The sequence below is a fragment of the Schistocerca americana genome, chromosome 7 (assembly GCF_021461395.2).
Source record: "Schistocerca americana isolate TAMUIC-IGC-003095 chromosome 7, iqSchAmer2.1, whole genome shotgun sequence".
In the NCBI taxonomy this organism is placed as follows: domain Eukaryota; kingdom Metazoa; phylum Arthropoda; class Insecta; order Orthoptera; family Acrididae; genus Schistocerca; species Schistocerca americana.
This window is the reverse complement of record NC_060125.1, coordinates 270,847,417-270,865,272: the sequence shown is the minus strand read 5'-3', so window position 1 is coordinate 270,865,272 and position 17,856 is coordinate 270,847,417. Positions and strand designations below refer to the sequence as shown.

General features: G+C 40.7%; 1 protein-coding gene across 1 annotated transcript in view; it reads right to left on the bottom strand.

The window, feature by feature from the left end:
* LOC124622476 (myrosinase 1-like) overlaps window positions 1-11,838 on the bottom strand; it is a 78,883-nt gene extending 67,045 nt beyond the window's left edge. Inside the window, exons 1-3 of the mRNA XM_047148184.1 lie at window positions 11,694-11,838; window positions 10,975-11,105; window positions 8,255-8,389 (exon numbers count right to left, since the gene is read on the bottom strand). Coding sequence (XP_047004140.1) covers window positions 8,255-8,389; window positions 10,975-11,105; window positions 11,694-11,829 — 402 coding nt within the window. The 5' untranslated portion in view covers window positions 11,830-11,838. The remainder of the gene's footprint in view (window positions 1-8,254; window positions 8,390-10,974; window positions 11,106-11,693) is intronic.
* Between the last annotated feature and the right edge of the window lie 6,018 nt (window positions 11,839-17,856).

Genomic DNA, 17,856 nt, shown 5'->3' with positions numbered 1-17,856 from the left:
TAAGCAGGTTCAAACAGATGTGGGTCGAAGTAAATATTCGGAAATGATGAGGCTTGCATGGGGTGGACTAGAATTCATCAGACCAGATTTCGTGCGGATGACCACAACAAAAATAATAACAACAACAGCAGCAGCAATAAGAATCATGTAATTATGCCTGAAGTGTTGGGGATTCTGGAGAAGTGACTAAGTCTGGTACTTTGTTGGTGAATTTTATGTCTTTTTCTTCGTAAGTTGTGTTTCAGAGATTTGGGATGATTCTTAACGGATGTTATAATAACAACGAGGATACTGACTTCGATAAGGAGGGGCATATAATGATTTGAAACATGAGGCTAGTAATGGCAGTTAAGGGGATTTTTCTAAATATGAATTCGTAGTCGTTGCAGAACGTAGTCTTGTGTGCAAAGATGACAGGTAACCAGAACGATCAATGGAGTTTAACAGCGCAATGAATGGTGGACAAATATTGTGCGGACACATTTCACTGTGTAGCTTTCATCATCCATTATGTTCTTGTGCACAAATAGATCTACGAAACAGCTCCGTCTTGATCCCATTTATATAACTGTATTTAATTCAGAGGGTGTAGCTCTTCTCGATGGAAAAAGTCTGCTCACCTATAAACTGCTCACAGTCTGCGTAAATGTGCGTAAATGAACACTAAATCTCGTCGATCATTCTGTAATGCATCCACATAGTCGGTTACGTTCCCGATGCCTACACAGATGGGCGTGGTATCATTAAAAAATTTCACAGCTCAAGTTATTATCAGCCTGGAATGTTTCTACGAGAAAAAGATTTTACCATAGCACGTATATTTACCTACTCAATAATAAAATCTTGTGCTAGACTGGAAATCATCTTAGATCTTTACTTTTCCCAGATGTACCTCCCTTTATGGACCAGAATCTTGTTTGACAGGTGTGGTGTCGTCTGAAGAGCGGTGTGCTAAAGCAAGGTTGGCAACCACAGAAATGTATAATTGCTACATGCCGCATGACGCATGAGAAATACAGTCGGACGTACGTCTGTTAGGGCTTCGCTAGGCCGACGTAATCGATGGTCTACTTATGGCTCGGCCAAGTTAGCAGTCAACGATCAAGACGACAGCGTCGTCTTAGACATGCCATCTGTGTATTAAATGTCTCAGGACGAATTTTGCGTAATCATTAGGTCGTTCATTCTTCCAGTGAAGAGACTTGTAAAAGTGAGCGTATCAAGAGATTCTTTACAGTTCAGAGACAATTGTAAATAGTCAGAACGCTCCCTTGAAATGAATTATACATGTTAGGTAGATCTTCACATCTATATTGTAATTAAGTGAACTAAAATTTTACAGTTCCACTTCATGTCCTCCTAGAGCAAACCAAAGTAACCACCGTTGTCCCAGTGAGTGTACTTTCGGTAGGGTACGATGTAAGAATGTCATTTTAGTGCGTAATATGTTTCAGGGTCAGTGCTTAACATTACGGGGTATATCCTAGATCTGTAACCTTGGCTCATTTTCTGATACTTTTAGTGTACTTGTTGCCCAAGTTTCCAAAACTGGGAAGAGAGGGTAACAAGTGTTGAGAAAACCTGGTAAAGAAATAGGTTGTCGCCCCTTTAACAGAGTCGGACTGGGGTATCTGTTCAAATTTAGCCTGTCAAGAAAATTACTGCCACAAATAGTTCACTTGAACAGGAGAAGAATTGTTGGTGTACAGGTCCTGTTGACCAGATTATGTGCTACTTTTTGGTTCAATCTCCTCTCTACAATGGGGTATGTACATAGCGCAGAGCTGAGATGATCCGTTGATTGGAAAGCAACGTTAGGCTCCTGCTGTGCAGAACGCTTTGTCTTAGAGCTATATTTTATCCGCGCTATTGTCTGACTCCCCCCCCCCCCCTCCCCCCACCAAGAACCATGAACCTTGCCGTTGGTGGGGAGGCTTGCGTGCCTCAGCGATACAGATAGCCGTACTGTAGGTGCAACCACAACGGAGGGGTATCTGTTGAGAGGCCAGACAAACGTGTGGTTCCTGAAGAGGGGGAGCAGCCTTTTCAGTAGTTGCAGCGGCAACAGTCTGGATGATTGACTGATCTGGCCTTGTAACACTAACCAAAACGGCCTTACTTTGCTGGTACTGCGAACGGCTGAGAGGAAGGGGAAACTACAGCCGTAATTTTTCCCGAGGGCATGCAGCTTTACTGTATGGTTAAATGATGATGGCGTCCTCTTGGGTAAAATATTCCAGAGGTAAAATAGTCCCCCATTCGGATCCCCGGGCGGGGACTACTCAGAAGGACGTCGTTATCAGGAGAAAGAAAACTGGCGTTCTACGGATCGGAGCGTGGAATATCAGATCCCTTAATCGAGCAGGTAGGTTAGAAAATTTTAAACGGGAAATGGGTAGGTTAAAGTTAGATGTAGTAGGAATTAGTGAAGTTCGCTGGCAGGAGGAACAAGACTTTTGGTCAGGTGAATACAGGGTTATAAATACAAAATCAAACAGGGGTAATGCAGGAGTCGGTTTAATACTGAATAAAAAAATAGGAGTGCGGGTAAGCTACTACAAACAGCATAGTGAACGCATTATTGTGGCCAAGATAGACACGAAGCCCACGCCTACTACAGTAGTACAAGTTTATATGCCAACTAGCTCTGCAGATAACGAAGAACTTGAAGAAATGTATGATGAAATAAAATAAATTATTCAGATAATGAAGGGAGACAAAAATTTAATAGTCATGGGTGACTGGAATTCGGTAGTAGGAAAAGGGAGAGAAGGAAACGTAGTAAGTGAATATGGATTGGAGTTAAGAAATGAAAGAGGAAGCCGCCTGAGAGAATTTTGCACAGAGCACAACTTAATCAACACTTGGTTCAAGAATCATAAAAGAAGGTTGTATACATGGAAGAAGCCTGGAGATACTGACAGGTTTCAGATAGATTATATAATGGTAAGACAGAGATTTAGGAACCAGGTTTTAAATTGTAAGACATTTACAGGGGCAGATGTGGACGCTGACCACAATCTATTGGTTATGAACTGTAGATTAAAACTGAAGAAATTGCAAAAAGGTGGGTATTTAAGGAGATGGGACCTGGATAAAGTGAAAGAACCAGAGGTTGTACAGAGTTTCAGGGAGATCATAAGCGAACAATTGACAGGAATGGGGGAAAGAGATACAGTAGAAGAAGAATGGGTAGCTTTGAGAGATGAAGTAGTGAAGGCAGCAGAGGATCTAGTAGGTAAAAAGACGAGGGCTAGTAGAAATCCTTGGGTAACAGAAGAAATATAATTGCTGAGAGGAGTAAATATAAAAATGCAGTAAGTGAAGCAGGCAAAAAGGAATACAAACGTCTCAAAAGTGGCTAGGCAAGGATGGCTAGAGGACAAATGTAAGAATGTAGAGGCTTATCACACTAGGGGTAAGGTAGATACTGCCTACAGGAAAATTAAAGTGACCTTTGGAGAAAAGAGAACCATTGTATGAATACCAAGAGCTCAGGTGGAAACCCAGTTCTAAGAAAAGAAGGGAAAGCAGAAAGGTGGAAGGAGTATATAGAGAGTCTATACAAGGGCAATGTACTTGAGGACAATATTATGGAAATGGAAGAGGATGTAGATGAAGATGAAATGGGAGATACAATACTGTGTGAAGAGTTTGACAGAGCACTGAAAGACCTGAGTCGAAACAAGGCCCGGGGAGTAGACAACATTCCATTACAACTACTGACAGCCTAGGGAGAGCCAGTACTGACAAAACTCTACCATCTGGTGAGCAAGATGTATGAGACAGGCGAAATACCCTCAGACTTCAAGAAGAATATAATAATTCCTATCCCAAAGAAAGCAGGTGCTGAAAGACGTGAAAATTACCGAACTATCAGTTTAATAAGTCACGGATGCAAAATACTAACGCGAATTATTTACAGACGAATGGAAAAACTAGTAGATGCCGACCTCGGGGAAGATTAGTTTGGATTCCGTAGAAATGTTGAAACACGTGAGGCAATACTGACCCTACGACTTATCTTAGAAGCTAAATTAAGGAAAGTCAAACCTACGTTTCTAGCATTTGTAGACTTAGAGAAAGCTTTTGACAATGTTGACTGGAATACTCTCTTTCAAATTCTGAAGGTGGCAGGGGTAAAATACAGGGAGCGAATGGCTATTTGCAATTTGTACAGAAACCAGATGGCAGGTATAAGAGTCGAGGGACATGAAAGGGATGCAGTGGTTGTGAAGGGAGTGAGACAGGGTTGTAGCTTATCCTCGATGTTATTCAATCTGTATATTGAGCAAGCAGTGAAGGAAACAAAAGAAAAATTCGGAGCAGGTGTTAAAATCCATGGAGAAGAAATAAAAACTTTGAGGTTCGCCAATGATATTGAAATTCTGTCAGACAGCAAAGGCCTTGGAAGAGCTGTTGAACGGAATAGATAGTGTCTTGAAAGGAGGGTAAAAGGTGAACATCAACAAAAGCAAAACGAGGATAATGGAATGTAGTCGAATTAAGTCGGGTGATTCTGCGGGAATTAGATTAGGAAATGGGGCACTTAAAGTAGTAAAGGAGTTTTGCTATTTAGGGACCAAAATAACTGATGATGGTCGAAGTAGAGAGGATATAAAACGTAGACTGGCAATGGCAAGGAAAGCGTTTCTGATGAAGAGAAATTTGTTAACATCGAGTATAGATTTAAGTGTCAGGAAGTCGTTTCTGAAAGTATTTGTATGGAGCGTAGCCATGTATGGAAGTGAAACATGGACGATAACTAGTTTGGACAGGAAGAGAATAGAAGCTTTCGAAATGTGGTGCTACAGAAGAATGCTGAAGATTAGATGGGTAGATCATATAACTAATGAGGAGGTGTTGAATAGGTATGGGGAGAACAGAAGTTTGTGGCACAGCTTGATTAGAAGAAGGGATCGGTTGGTAGGACATGTTCTGAGGCATCAAGGGATCACCAATTTAGGATCGTAGAGGGAGACCAAGAGATGAATACACTAAACAGATTCAGAAGGATGTAGGTTGCAGTAGGTACTGGGAGATGAAGAATCTTGCACAGGATAGAGTAGCATGGAGAGCTGCATCAAACCAGTCTCAGGACTGAAGACCACAACAACAACAAACATTCTCTGACTGACTTCTGCAACACAAAGCCTTCATTAAGCAAACACGTTTTCGTCAAAACACCTCATCTGAAACAGTCACTGACGATACATTACATGAAAGTACCATAGTCAAAATATGAACTAAAATCACGTGAAACCGTTTTCTCTTCTTCTGAGGATGTCCATACACTAGATTCGTAAATTACGCAAAATTAAAATAGCTCTCACAGTTATGGGGAATATGAAATGTTGTGTTACTTATCTATACTTATACATCTGCCCATTTCTTATTCGTATAAGATTGTATAAGGCTAATTAATCCCATCATTTTCCGCACAGTAATTATTACTCCTTGTTAGACCCGACAATTAAGAAATCTGTTTGCTGCTGTTACAAGACTACTACGGACCTCTTGTCCCACTACCTAACTATTAACACTACAATGACACTCGTCATGGGCGAAGGATCATTGATTAAGATATTGGATTCAGGATTAGGATAGACTTCGTTAAATTTCCCAGCGTTTCCGTAAATCTACTGCAGCGATTATTTCAATCGTTCCCAATGCCTCTGTATTTCATTTTGGTGTCATATCTGTACACGGCTCGTCGACGACTATGCTTAATCTATCATTTTCCTTCAATTTTACTCCATCTCATTTGTTTGTTAATTGTGCCATCCGTTTGATAGTGGAACTAATGCGTACACATTTTTCTTTGCTGTTTTCTATACTCTAGAACAGTTTTGAGAATAATCCCTTCAGCTATTGAATACGGTTCGATTCATCGAGCACAGTATTGGAAGTCAGTGTCATTCAACTTTACCCCACGAAATAACAGAAACTACATTTCTGATATCACTCTCACTAATGCGATGGACTATCCAGTACCGTTTTCTTCTATGGTTGCCAAGATTGATTACTTTCTGTTCACATTGGTATATTGTTGACTTGCTTAGAAGGTAACATACATCCACATGGTTTGAAACGCTTGTGATTTTCCAGGTACTGTCACAGACGCGGAGAAGTAATTTGTTTCTGAGAGTATTTTTGGGAACAGTCGCCCCTAATTTTGACCATGACCCTGTGAACTCTTGTGGGATGTGCTGTTCTAGACGTGTGGTCCGAAGCGTCTTAAGTGTCACAATCATATCCATAGTTTGTCAGTCTTTTATTTAAAAGAAATGAGTTACATATGTGTTATGCCCAAATGTCCGCCGCTCGTAGTCTCGCGGTAGCGTTCTCACTTTCCGAGTACGGGGTACCGGGTTTGATTGCCGGCGGGGTCAGGGATTTTCACCTACCCCGAGGTAAATGGGTGTTGTTGCGTCGTCTTCATCGTCATCATTCATCCCCTTTACGGTCGGAGGAAGGCAATGGCAAACCTCTCCAATAGGACGTTGCCTAGTACGGCGGTGCTGGTCTCCCGCATCGTCCCCCTACGCTCTGTCAAGAAGCATGGGGCTTCATTTCCACTATGTCCAATTAGATAGTGAACTAGATAATCTGACAGAATGACGAATTTTAGCCTTAATACCTGTCTGAGCGAAGGGAAAATTCAGCTGTCGGCAATGGGTTATAGATTTTGTGATACACTACCGGCCATTAAAATTGCTGCACAACGAAGATGACGTGCCACAGGCGCGAAATTTAACCAGCAGGAAGAAGATGTCGCAATATGCAAATGATTGGCTTTTCAGAGCATATATGCAAGGTTGGCGGCGGTGGCGACTCCTACAATGTGCTGACATGAGGAAAGTTTCCAACCGATTTCTCACACACAAACAGCAGTTGACCGGGGTTACCTAGTGAAACGTTGTTGTGATGCCTCGTGTAAGAAGGCGAAATGCGTACCATCACTTTTCCGACTTCGATAAAGGTCGGATCGTAGCCTATCGCGATTTCGGTTTATCGTATTGCGACACTGCTGCTCGCGTTGGTCGAGAACCAATGACTGTTAGCAGAACATGAAATCGGTGGGTTCAGGAGGGTAATACGGAACTCCGTTCTGGATCCCAACGGCCTCGTATCACTGGGAGTCGAGATGACAGGCTGACAGGCATCTTATCCGCATGGCTGTAACGGATTGTGCAGCCACGTCTCGATCCCTGAGACAAAAGATGGGAACGTCTTCAGGACAACAACCATCTGCACGAACAGTTCGACGACGTGTGCAGCAGCAAGGACTATCTGCCCGGAAACCATGGGTGCGGTTACCCTTGACGCTGCATGACAAACAGGAGCGCCTGCGATGGTGTACTCAACGACGAACCTGGGTGCAGGAATGGGAAAACGTCATTTTTTCGGATGAATCCAGGTTCTGTTTACAGCATCATGATGGTGGCATCAATGTTTAGCGACATCGCGGTGAACGCACATTGGAAGCGTGTATTCGTCATCGCCATACTGGCGTATCACCCGGCGTGATGGTATGGGGTGCCATTGGTTACACGTCTCGGTCACCTCTTGTTCCCATTGACGGAACATTGAACAGTGGACGTTACATTTCAGATGTGTTACGACTCGTGGCTCTACCCTTCATTCGATCCCTGCGAAACCCTACATTTCAGCAGGATAATGCACGACCGCATGTTGCAGGTGCTGTACGGGCCTTTATGGATACAGAAAATGTTCGACTGCTGTCCTGGCGAGCACATTCTCCAGATCTCTCACCAATTGAAAACGTCTGGTCAATGGTGGCCGAGCAACTGGCTCGTCACAATACGCCAGTCACTACTCTTGATGAACTGTGGTATCATGTTGAAGCTGCTTGGGCAGCTGTACCTTTATACCCCATCCAAGCTGTGTTTGACTCAATGCCCAGGCGTATCAAGGCCATTATTACGGCCAGAGGTGGTTGTTCTGGGTACTGATTTCTCAGGATCTATGCACCGAAACTGCGTGCAAATGTAATCAAATGTCAGTTCTAGTATAATATATTTGTCCAATGAATACCCGTTTATCATCTGCATTTCTTCTTGGTGTAGCAATTTTAGTGACCAGTAGTGTAACTCTTTAAAAACTGTCACTTTATTCATAGTTTCATCGATTCCAAGTACCTATTATATTATAGTATTTGGAAGTGTTTGCATGCACAACAGAGGTTTATTCTACGACATTAACTTTGTGTAAAGTATTATTTATTACGTACCATTGGCTGAATTCCGTTGGCAAGCAGCTCGTTGATGAGGTTGTTGTAGTAGTCGATACCAGGCTGGTTGATAACGTCAACGTCCCCGGTAGGCAACACTCGTGACCAGGAAATCGAAAAGCGGTATACGTTCGCCTGTTCAATCACAATGTATTATCAGCTTCAAAGAAAGGTTATCTATTAATAGCTAATATTTGATCGTTAGTTTATATATGAATGTTAAACTACGGAATGAGAATAATTTAAGATTGTAACAGTTTAACCAGTGTTGGAGAAACAGGTTCATAGTACAATAAACTGTATTCACAGAACTTGGTCAGGCGTGAAAAATATTTTAACATTTTCTCTTAGAAACGCAAAAAAATCCAGAACATTTAAGATAAATCCAGCTTTTATTTTTGTATATCTGGTAATATGCAATGAAATGACCTCACAAATACACGGCGATAAAAACGAAAAATGTGAGAGGTTGAGCTGTGTAACATACAAGAAGGGTACCTTGTAAATATCAAATTGGTTAGTGGATACGGAAGTGAACATTACAAAATTAATAACGAAGCACGCAGCTTAGGTGACACTGTATGCGTAATAAGTTATCACTCGGTACATGTTCAGGGGGAACTTTTGCAGAGAACTAGGTACCTTTTTGACTAACGCAACCAAATGCATCGCTGTTAGCGAATGATAACTAAGGAAGAAGAAAGGCTATTATGCAATTGAACAAAGTAATGACTATGCCTGTCGTGCTGTGTGGAAGTCATGTTTTGGCTCTAAGAAACGACAAAGGAAGGCGTGACAGGTGGAAGAAACATACAAAGACAGGAATAGTTAGTTAGATGCATGTCCCGTGATAACTCGTAATGATTTGGAACGACTCATTTTAGAGTCACAGTGTTATTTGCAAATATGGCTGTACGACGAACATTTATGACACTTCTTTTTCTTCTTTTTTTTAATATACGGACGTGGATTGGTAATTAATACCCACAATCTTTTACAATTACAACAGCAGTTCTTCTGCAGAATGAAAGAAGCTGTCGATGAGGAGCAATTTATGTGGAATACATTACAATCACGACCTGAAAAAAGAAATATATCTATCCTTAATGTGAATGAAGGTCAATAGAACGGACGAAGTTAAAAACACTTACAGCACAATAGGAATTTCAGGTTGTGTGGAGCTTCATAAAATAATGTGGAAGAATGAAACGGAGAGAAGAAAATGTTGAAGGCAACCACACTATTTGGTAGGTAATGGATGTAAGTTACATTTCCAGTTTGCCGACCCACTAAACAAATGTGGAAATAATGGTGAATAACGCTAATTGTAATTCCATTGTGTTTTCATCTGGGAACGACATTCAGTAGAAGACATAGGCTTCGATGGCAGCTTCAAAATGATATTGGATTTGTTACTGTAAGAATGAAATGAATCACAGAAAATCAGATATGCAGTTCGAATTTCCGCTGCTGTCATTTCTATGTCTGCACATGGGCATTTTACGTTGTTCCCGATAAATAACAGTTCTCATTTTTTAAGCCCTATTCACAAGAATCGTTGAGATTTGGTTGAGTATAAGATAATCTCTTCGCGAAAACCGTTTACTTTGTTATTTTGAAGATTATTTTCTCTCCCCCCCCCCCCCCCCTCCCCTAAATACTCCAGCGACAATATGTGCTCGAAATTCTTCCTAATTTCAATTGTTCACTGCAATTCGTTTCGTGTTTAAGCATTCTTTTTAACTTTTCAAGTATCTGCCATTTGAACGTTCACGGTCGACGACATTCTCGCGGAGACGTTGAAACTCCTAGTCTCCCTCGGGAATATGGGATAGGAATAGGCTGTGAGATAGTATTTGATCTACTCGATTATCATTTCTTCATTATCATAATCGACCGTAGTAACAGGAAAAACCAAGACAATTTACAAGCCCTCATCACTGTCACTTATAGGGCAGAAACACACACTCGACACAGTGAGGAATGTAGAAGCACTGTACTTCCATTTTTGTAGACTTAATGCGACCACCTATGAAGATGAGTACGAAGTTCCGGAAGAAAGGGATTGTGACACACTGTCTGAAGCTCTGACTCGTATGTACAAGTAACGGGATTCAAATACCCTTTTCTGCGGAACTACGTTTTCCATGTTTCCCCAAATCGATCAATTAGTGATTAACAATGGTTTCTTTAGAAAGAACACGGTAGTTTTGCTTCAGCATCCTTCACCGTTTCTGAATTTACCCCGAAGTATAATGAACTCGTCGCTAACGGGACATATCATAAACCTCCGTCCTTTCGTTTTTGTATTACCGATTTTTTTACTTTGTTGTTCATTGTCTAGTTTATAAAATTGGAAACTGCTGCTGGAAAGTTGCTTGTATTTAATTTTATTCGTCTAACCCCTGGATAATATTATCCAGGGGTCTTTCTCATGTAGCTCTAGAGAACACACATCACTCCTCAACTGTAGTCCCTCTTGATATTAGACTTTCTTAGATTCAACTAGTTTCCACATAACTGAGGTTAAGCACTTATTTCGCTGTTAGATGTTTACTCAAAGGAACTTTACCTGAAAATTAACTGACATCCGTTTTCCAGAAAAACTGCCCTGTTATACAGCTACAGAACACTTTCTGCGGCACATAAGGAGAGTGAATAAATCACCAGTTTTTCGTAATCCAGAAGATAGTTTTCTTTGTTTTGGAAAGTATACTTACATTGATGGCCTTCAGCATCTGCACGTCCTCCTTGTACTTGTGGTAAGAATCGCAAGCGACGTCCCCTGTGTCTCCTGTTGTATATTCTGGGTGATTGTGGAAAAGGTAGTCTTGAATGTTCTCTCCCTTCCCTGAACAGATATGCCAGAACAGTACAGTATATAACACAACACGATGACTTGTTTAACTGAACTTTTACATGGTAAAAATCATTTTATGCATTCAGCGTAGGCTGCCAAATTCTTTACACAAGGTAACCTTTGTTGCATCGTGTATTACTTTCATTCGCTGGTCACTTCCGGCGTGTGACCACTTTCAAAGGCACTTGCGTCCGTGATACTCGCATATGTTTCAAGTTTCAAAACTATTTTTTTCTACATGAGAAGAGAAGCTTGTTCTTGCCCCCTCCTTCAGACACACACACACTAACACACACACACAGACGCGTACTAGTGTCGCACTAGACAGGACCTGCATTTCAAAATAGGTTCGGGCCAAAATTGGCTAATGATGTAATGTAATATACGATACAATAAATGTCATACAGTATAAGGAAATTTGGAGCCTTTGGTAGATGCTTAAAATTGTTTTAACATTCAACAATTGCGTCGAGGCTGTGAATCCACAACAGGAAAATAATAATGGAACGTGTTGTAACACACAGTTTCTTTGTTCTTCGTTACTTTGCTGAGGAATACTGTTAGTCGTTCTGAACTCACCATCTTCATTCCAGGCTCCTTCGATTTGATAAGCGGCTGTCGCAGCTCCGAACATGAAGTCATCTGGGAATCTGTCAGCTGCTGTCTGTGCCGAAGCAACGACTAGCACAGCCGCAAAGGCGATCAGCAACCTCATGATTGGCAATGTCCAATGCCTCTATGTGACCTGTTCCAGACTTACATCTATATATAATGTAGCTACGCTGTAGTTTCATAAGATGTTTACAAAACCTCAAAAAAATTAAGTTAGATTATCTTCTGTTATCATCAGTTAATCAATAGATTTCATTAGGGATAGCCTCTGTTCTATCGTACAAGTGCTACTCAACGATATTATCGGAGATTGAAGGAGGCAAACTTCGTGAGTATGTGCGTTTTATACAATGGTATCAGTATAGACTTTCTTATCCATTGCGTTTCGATACTCTCGCCTGTTCCACTCGAAAACTGCTGTAAACGCTTGAGTCGGATGTTTAGCAACGTTGGTTCTGATGAAAAGGATAGTTGTCAACGACTGCAACACTATATGTTACTCATCGCTTAGCTAAATACTCCAAATTACAAAGAGAATAATGCTAAAAGAATGATTGATATAGGCTTACAAATCAATATAATTCCATGGACAGCCAGTTCTCATTTTTTAAAAAATCATTACTTTAATTAAACTGGCTCTATTAGATAGTAGTATTTTTGCAGCAGTTTTCTCGTCCAAGGAATATTTGTTGTAAAGTACAGACAGTGAGAGTAACAAAATTGCTGTAGTAATGCATTTCCTCCAACCAATAACAACCGAAATAGATGCAGTGTTGTGCTAATTCGAAGGCAGTGCATGACATTTCTCATAGTACCAGCATTCTGTATAGTTATCTTTAGCCTTTTTGCAGATTTTACACATGAAATACCGCAGTTGCTAAGAGATCGCTACGCACAGTCGAATTAGAATTTCTATTCGGATGAATGTTTCAGAATACAACGGTATGTGGTGCGGGTGAATCTGTTTCAAAAGGGTGTACAAAGCACTCGAGGAATAACTGGGCAAAGAGACAGATGAGCCAAGACAGCAAATTTCTTTCAAGGAGACCACAGAGCATCAGAAATACAGCAAAGGCACGTTAATCGTCTGACCCAAATTTTGCCACTTTAGTACAAGTACTAAATGACTCGATGCTTTGTGCTTTTGAGGTGGGTATACGACTCTCGCCTACTAGATGTGCTCTATTCAGAGCTATGTTTACTATTGGGGCACAATATACATTACAAAAGAAATGTATATATTATTATATCAAGGCGTGGTGTCTGTTGTTTCTGACATTCCCAGGTTCGAGTCCGGGCCAGCAAACATTTTCACTCGTCGCCACTGATTCCTCATCATTTGTTCCTTTCCTTTTCTTTCATTTCTCCGCCCTCCGCCTTCAATTTACACAGTATGTATCATAACTGAGGATTTCACGTGGTATCTGTTCTTTCAGATATGTCGGGAAGAACAGACGCCACATTTTGGTATAACTGATTCATCTCGATGGGCAATGACAGCGCAAACTTCAGTGGAGATGCATATTGACGTTCGACCTCCAACGGAAATCTAAAATTAGCAAACATGCAGAATGTCCAATGGAACTAAAGATCGGTGGAGCTTGGTGGGTACGTGAGGTTGTCGGGGAGTGTGCCGAGATAGTCGGCACATTTTTGACGGGTGGTTCAGTGATTAACGCAAATGCCCAGTAAGCAGGAGATTCCTGGTTCGAGACTCGGGCCGGCAGAAACTTTTCACTCGTTGCTGCTTATTCCGCATGAAGCCCCTATCCAGCTGATTCACTTCGTTCCCTCTCCTTTGTATCCCCTTCCACCTTCAATTTAAATAACAGTAAGTTTATCTCAGCGTTCACTGTTTCGATCGCGTAGACTGTATGGTCTGCCCAGATATTTTTGTTTCTCTTTAATTGAATTTGTATGTTGTTACAACCATTGCTCAGATCTGCACATTATAAAAGAGTCACGTACCCTTTCCATCGCTACTATTCGTTCCACAGTTTAAGTGCTCCAGTAGGATTAATTTAATTTCATATTGCGTGTTAAGAGACAAATTGCATAAGACGTTCTGTAGTTACAAGAACCAGTCTTACACCCGGCGATGATATCTCTCACCTCAAACGGATATTGGTGTACGTGTAATAGTATTTAATCGTTGTATCCATTTTGTCATCGGTAGCGGTTAGTTAGCACGACAATAACGACAAAAATAATTTTACGGACTTATGCAGGGTTATTTGCTACAGAAGAATGCTGAAGATTAGATGGGTAGATCACATAACTAATGAGGAGGTATTGAACAGAATTGGGGAGAAGAGGAATTTGTGCCACAACTTGACTAGAAGAACGGATCGCTTGGCAGGACATATTCTGAGGCATCAAGGGATCACCAATTTATTATTGGAGGACAGCGTGGAGGGTAAAAATCGTTGAAGGAGAGACCAAGAGATGAATACACTAAGCAGATTCAGATGGATGTAGGTTGCAGTAGGTACTGGGAGATGAAGAAGCTTGCACAGGATAGAGTAGCATGGAGAGCTGCATCAAACCAGTCTCTGGACTGAAGATCACAACAACAACAACAACAGGGTTATTCATGAAGATATTCAGATATTTTAATATGTTATTCTACAAGCTAAACTAAAGAGAAAGTTCCCATAAACATAGGTCTGCAAAGTTTTAGTTACAGAGTTACGGCTAATAAAATGTTTTACCTGAAACTTAGCAACTTCACTAATATGAAGCCATCGCAAAACTGTAGGAAGTCAAAAGTAAAGCACGATTTCCATTATTTAGTTGTTATTAGTCTGGTGAATCTAATAAAACATGTCCCAGTCGTCTATCTGCAGTAGTTTTCCAGAACATCCAGAGAAGCAAAGATTATTATGCAGGTAAAATTTGTTTACTTTCCGTTAAGAATGTAGAAACGTTCATGTCATTGTTGGCAACCAATAGTGAATTGTTTCAGTCGTTTCCGAATCACGAAACGAATTAGTGTTCTGTATTGTTCAGTGAAAGAACATAATAACAACGATGTATTTAAGTGAAAGCACATAGTTACTTTTGTAGTTGTACATTATTTATGAAATGGGAATGACTTTCAAATTTACGACAGAGGAATAAGCCGATATGGTGTTTATTTATGGCAAATGTGGTGATAATACTACGGCTGTAGTTAACGACTATCGCGTACGTTATACAACTCGGAGGATTCCGAATGCACGAACCATTAGTTGAGTATTTCGAATGTTATGGGAGACAGGTTCTCTACCTAGCGTTCATAATCAATACTAACGCTCGTTACGTGAAGACTGTTGTGGGTTGGCAGGAGAGCCAACACCGTGTTACAAGAGGAAGCCAAAAGGCACGCGTTTTAGCTCACGCAGGCTGGCGTGAGGTCTGGAACAGGACAAGGAAATTAGAATTTAGAAAAAACGGACATAGCTGGTGGAATACTTAACTTTAATCCATAAATGGTGAACGTCGCTCTAGACGGTACATTATTCATAATATCAATAGTAACTGGTAATGGCGCCTTGCTAGGTCGTAGCAAATGACGTAGCTGAAGGCTATGCTGACTATCGTCTCGGCAAATGAGAGCGTATTTTGTCAGTGAACCATTGCTAGCAAAGTCGGTTGTACAACTGGGGCGAGTGCTAGGATGTCTCTCTAGACCTGCTGTGTGGCGGCGCTCGGTCTGCAATCACTGATAGTGGTGACACGCGGGTCCGACGTATATTAACGGACCGCGGCTGATTTAAAGGCTACCACCTAGCAAGTGTGGTGTCTGGCGGTGACACCACAAAGACGATATTGTGGACGTTGTTTAACGTAGCCCGGGTACCAGTACAAGATGTATCAACGATTGGGCATTTCACAATCTAAGGTATGGCGTACACTGAAGTACATTAATCTGTATCCTTAGCATAAACAAAATGTGCATTATTTACATCCATCAGATTCTGCCCATCGCTTGGAAATGTGCAACTGGTTAAATACTAATCGACAGTTACACAAATACATTTTACTTACTGATGAGGCACAGTTTACTCGAGAGACATAAACAATTTACATAACGAGCACATATGGTGTGAAGCAAAACCACATGGCAACAATGCAACGCAATTTTCAGCAGCGATTTAACATAAATGTGTGGAGTGGTGTAATTAGCACACACTTTATTGGACCATTTATTTTCCCAGGACGTCTATCTGGCGAGAGGTACTTACGATTCTTTCAAGAAGAAATGACCCACTTGCTCGAAGATGTTCCACTCGCTACGTGATGGCAAAAGTATTTTCAACATGACGGTGCTCCTCTACATTTCACCAACGCCGTTACTACACATTTAATTACTTTTCCCCCATTGGTCATGGTGCTACACGCCTGTGGCTACACACCAATGGATTTTTCTGTATGGGGATGGATGAATGATATAGTTTATGAGAATGAAGTCAATACACGTGAGGCATTACTTGCTGGCATTATGAATGTAGCATACGAAATTAAGAAAACCCTGTGAAATTGAAACGAGCATCTAAATCTGTTCATACACATGTAACTAAATGCACTGACTCGGTGGAACCATTTTTGAACAATTACTGTGAATGTATTTTCACAATGATCTGCCCTAATAATGTTGTTGATGAAATGGTCCCTGTGCGTTTATCATTTTCGTAGCAACCTGATCCTGAAACGAAAATTTCTTATCTCGTAATTTAATCACTTGGAAACGCGATGCTTGCTGATTTCTGTGCCTCAGATGCAAATTTTTAACTACAGCTGCTGAGAGCTTAGTGCAACGCTCTAGAAAACAACCATTTTATGCATGCCACTAAGAAAGAGAGTAATTTAATCACTTGGAAACGCGATGTTTGCTGCTCTCTGTGCGTCAGATGCAAATTTTTAACTACAGTTGCTGAGAGCTTAGTGCAATGCTCTAGGAAACAACTATTTTATACATACCACCAAGAAAGAGAGTTTTTAAATAAAAATTACTGGGATCGAGGATGTAGGCGACGCTAGGGGTAAAATATTTATTTAACAAACTGCTATTAAGTTATCTGATATATTATTACTAGTCTGAAATTCATGTTGCAGCACTCATTATCACTGACAAAGGGCAACATTGATCAAACTCTTTGTCTCACAAATGTTAGACAAATAATTAATAAACATGAGAAATACCTTACAGTGAAAATTGCGCAATTCTGAACGAAAAATCTGAAGGTCCCTGATATGGATCTCTCAGTCAACGACGATTCCCAACTACGTGCGACTGAGATGCAACTAAATAAAAAAATATTCCCTTCATTCCTCTTCACATGCTTTTCTAATCTCATTACGTCTGATTTCATTCTAAAGCACTAATCGAATCTTTCTCCTCTGTTTCACAATATTAAGACATAGATCTTTTAACTTAAACACAGATGTGTTATGTTAACGTCTACATTGCAACGAGTCCTCTGCTCGGCGCATATCTTACTACTCCTCTAACGACAGAACTCCCACGCTCCTCGCTACCGAACAGCGATGACAAAAGAAGCGCATCTTCCAGTGACGTAGCTACTCTGACCATAGACTGCGCGAATAATAAGCAACTCAACAATTTCGTGTAGCGTTTAAGATTTCGAAGGCATGCACAGATTACAGAAATGCAAGTAACAAACTCCCAATAGACCTGTTTCGCTATCCGACGGCCTCTCTGGCCATAATTTTGCAGGATGAATTTTGCATATGGCAAAGATTATGTAGTGCCCTATTTCTGACAATCGATCCCTACAAGTGTACAGTGCTTCATAAATATTCCGTGAAGTGTAAATTACGTGCAGTGATATAGTTACTTTTGACTTAGCTTTTGTTAGTTATTCCGTGCTGTTCATGTCTGCACAATTCATTCATATGTCTAGTGTTAAGTTATTGCTAAATATATCTGGGAATAAAGGAATTGTTTTCTCCAACAGCTACAATTATACTGAAAAATTCAACTACATAATATTACACAAAAGTAGTACCGGTAGTAATCTAGGAAGTATTACAATACATCGTAGATAAACATGAGAAGATTAGGGAATATACTATATTGGTATGTGTGTGTGTGTGTGTGTGTGTGTGTGTGCGTGCGTGCGTGTTT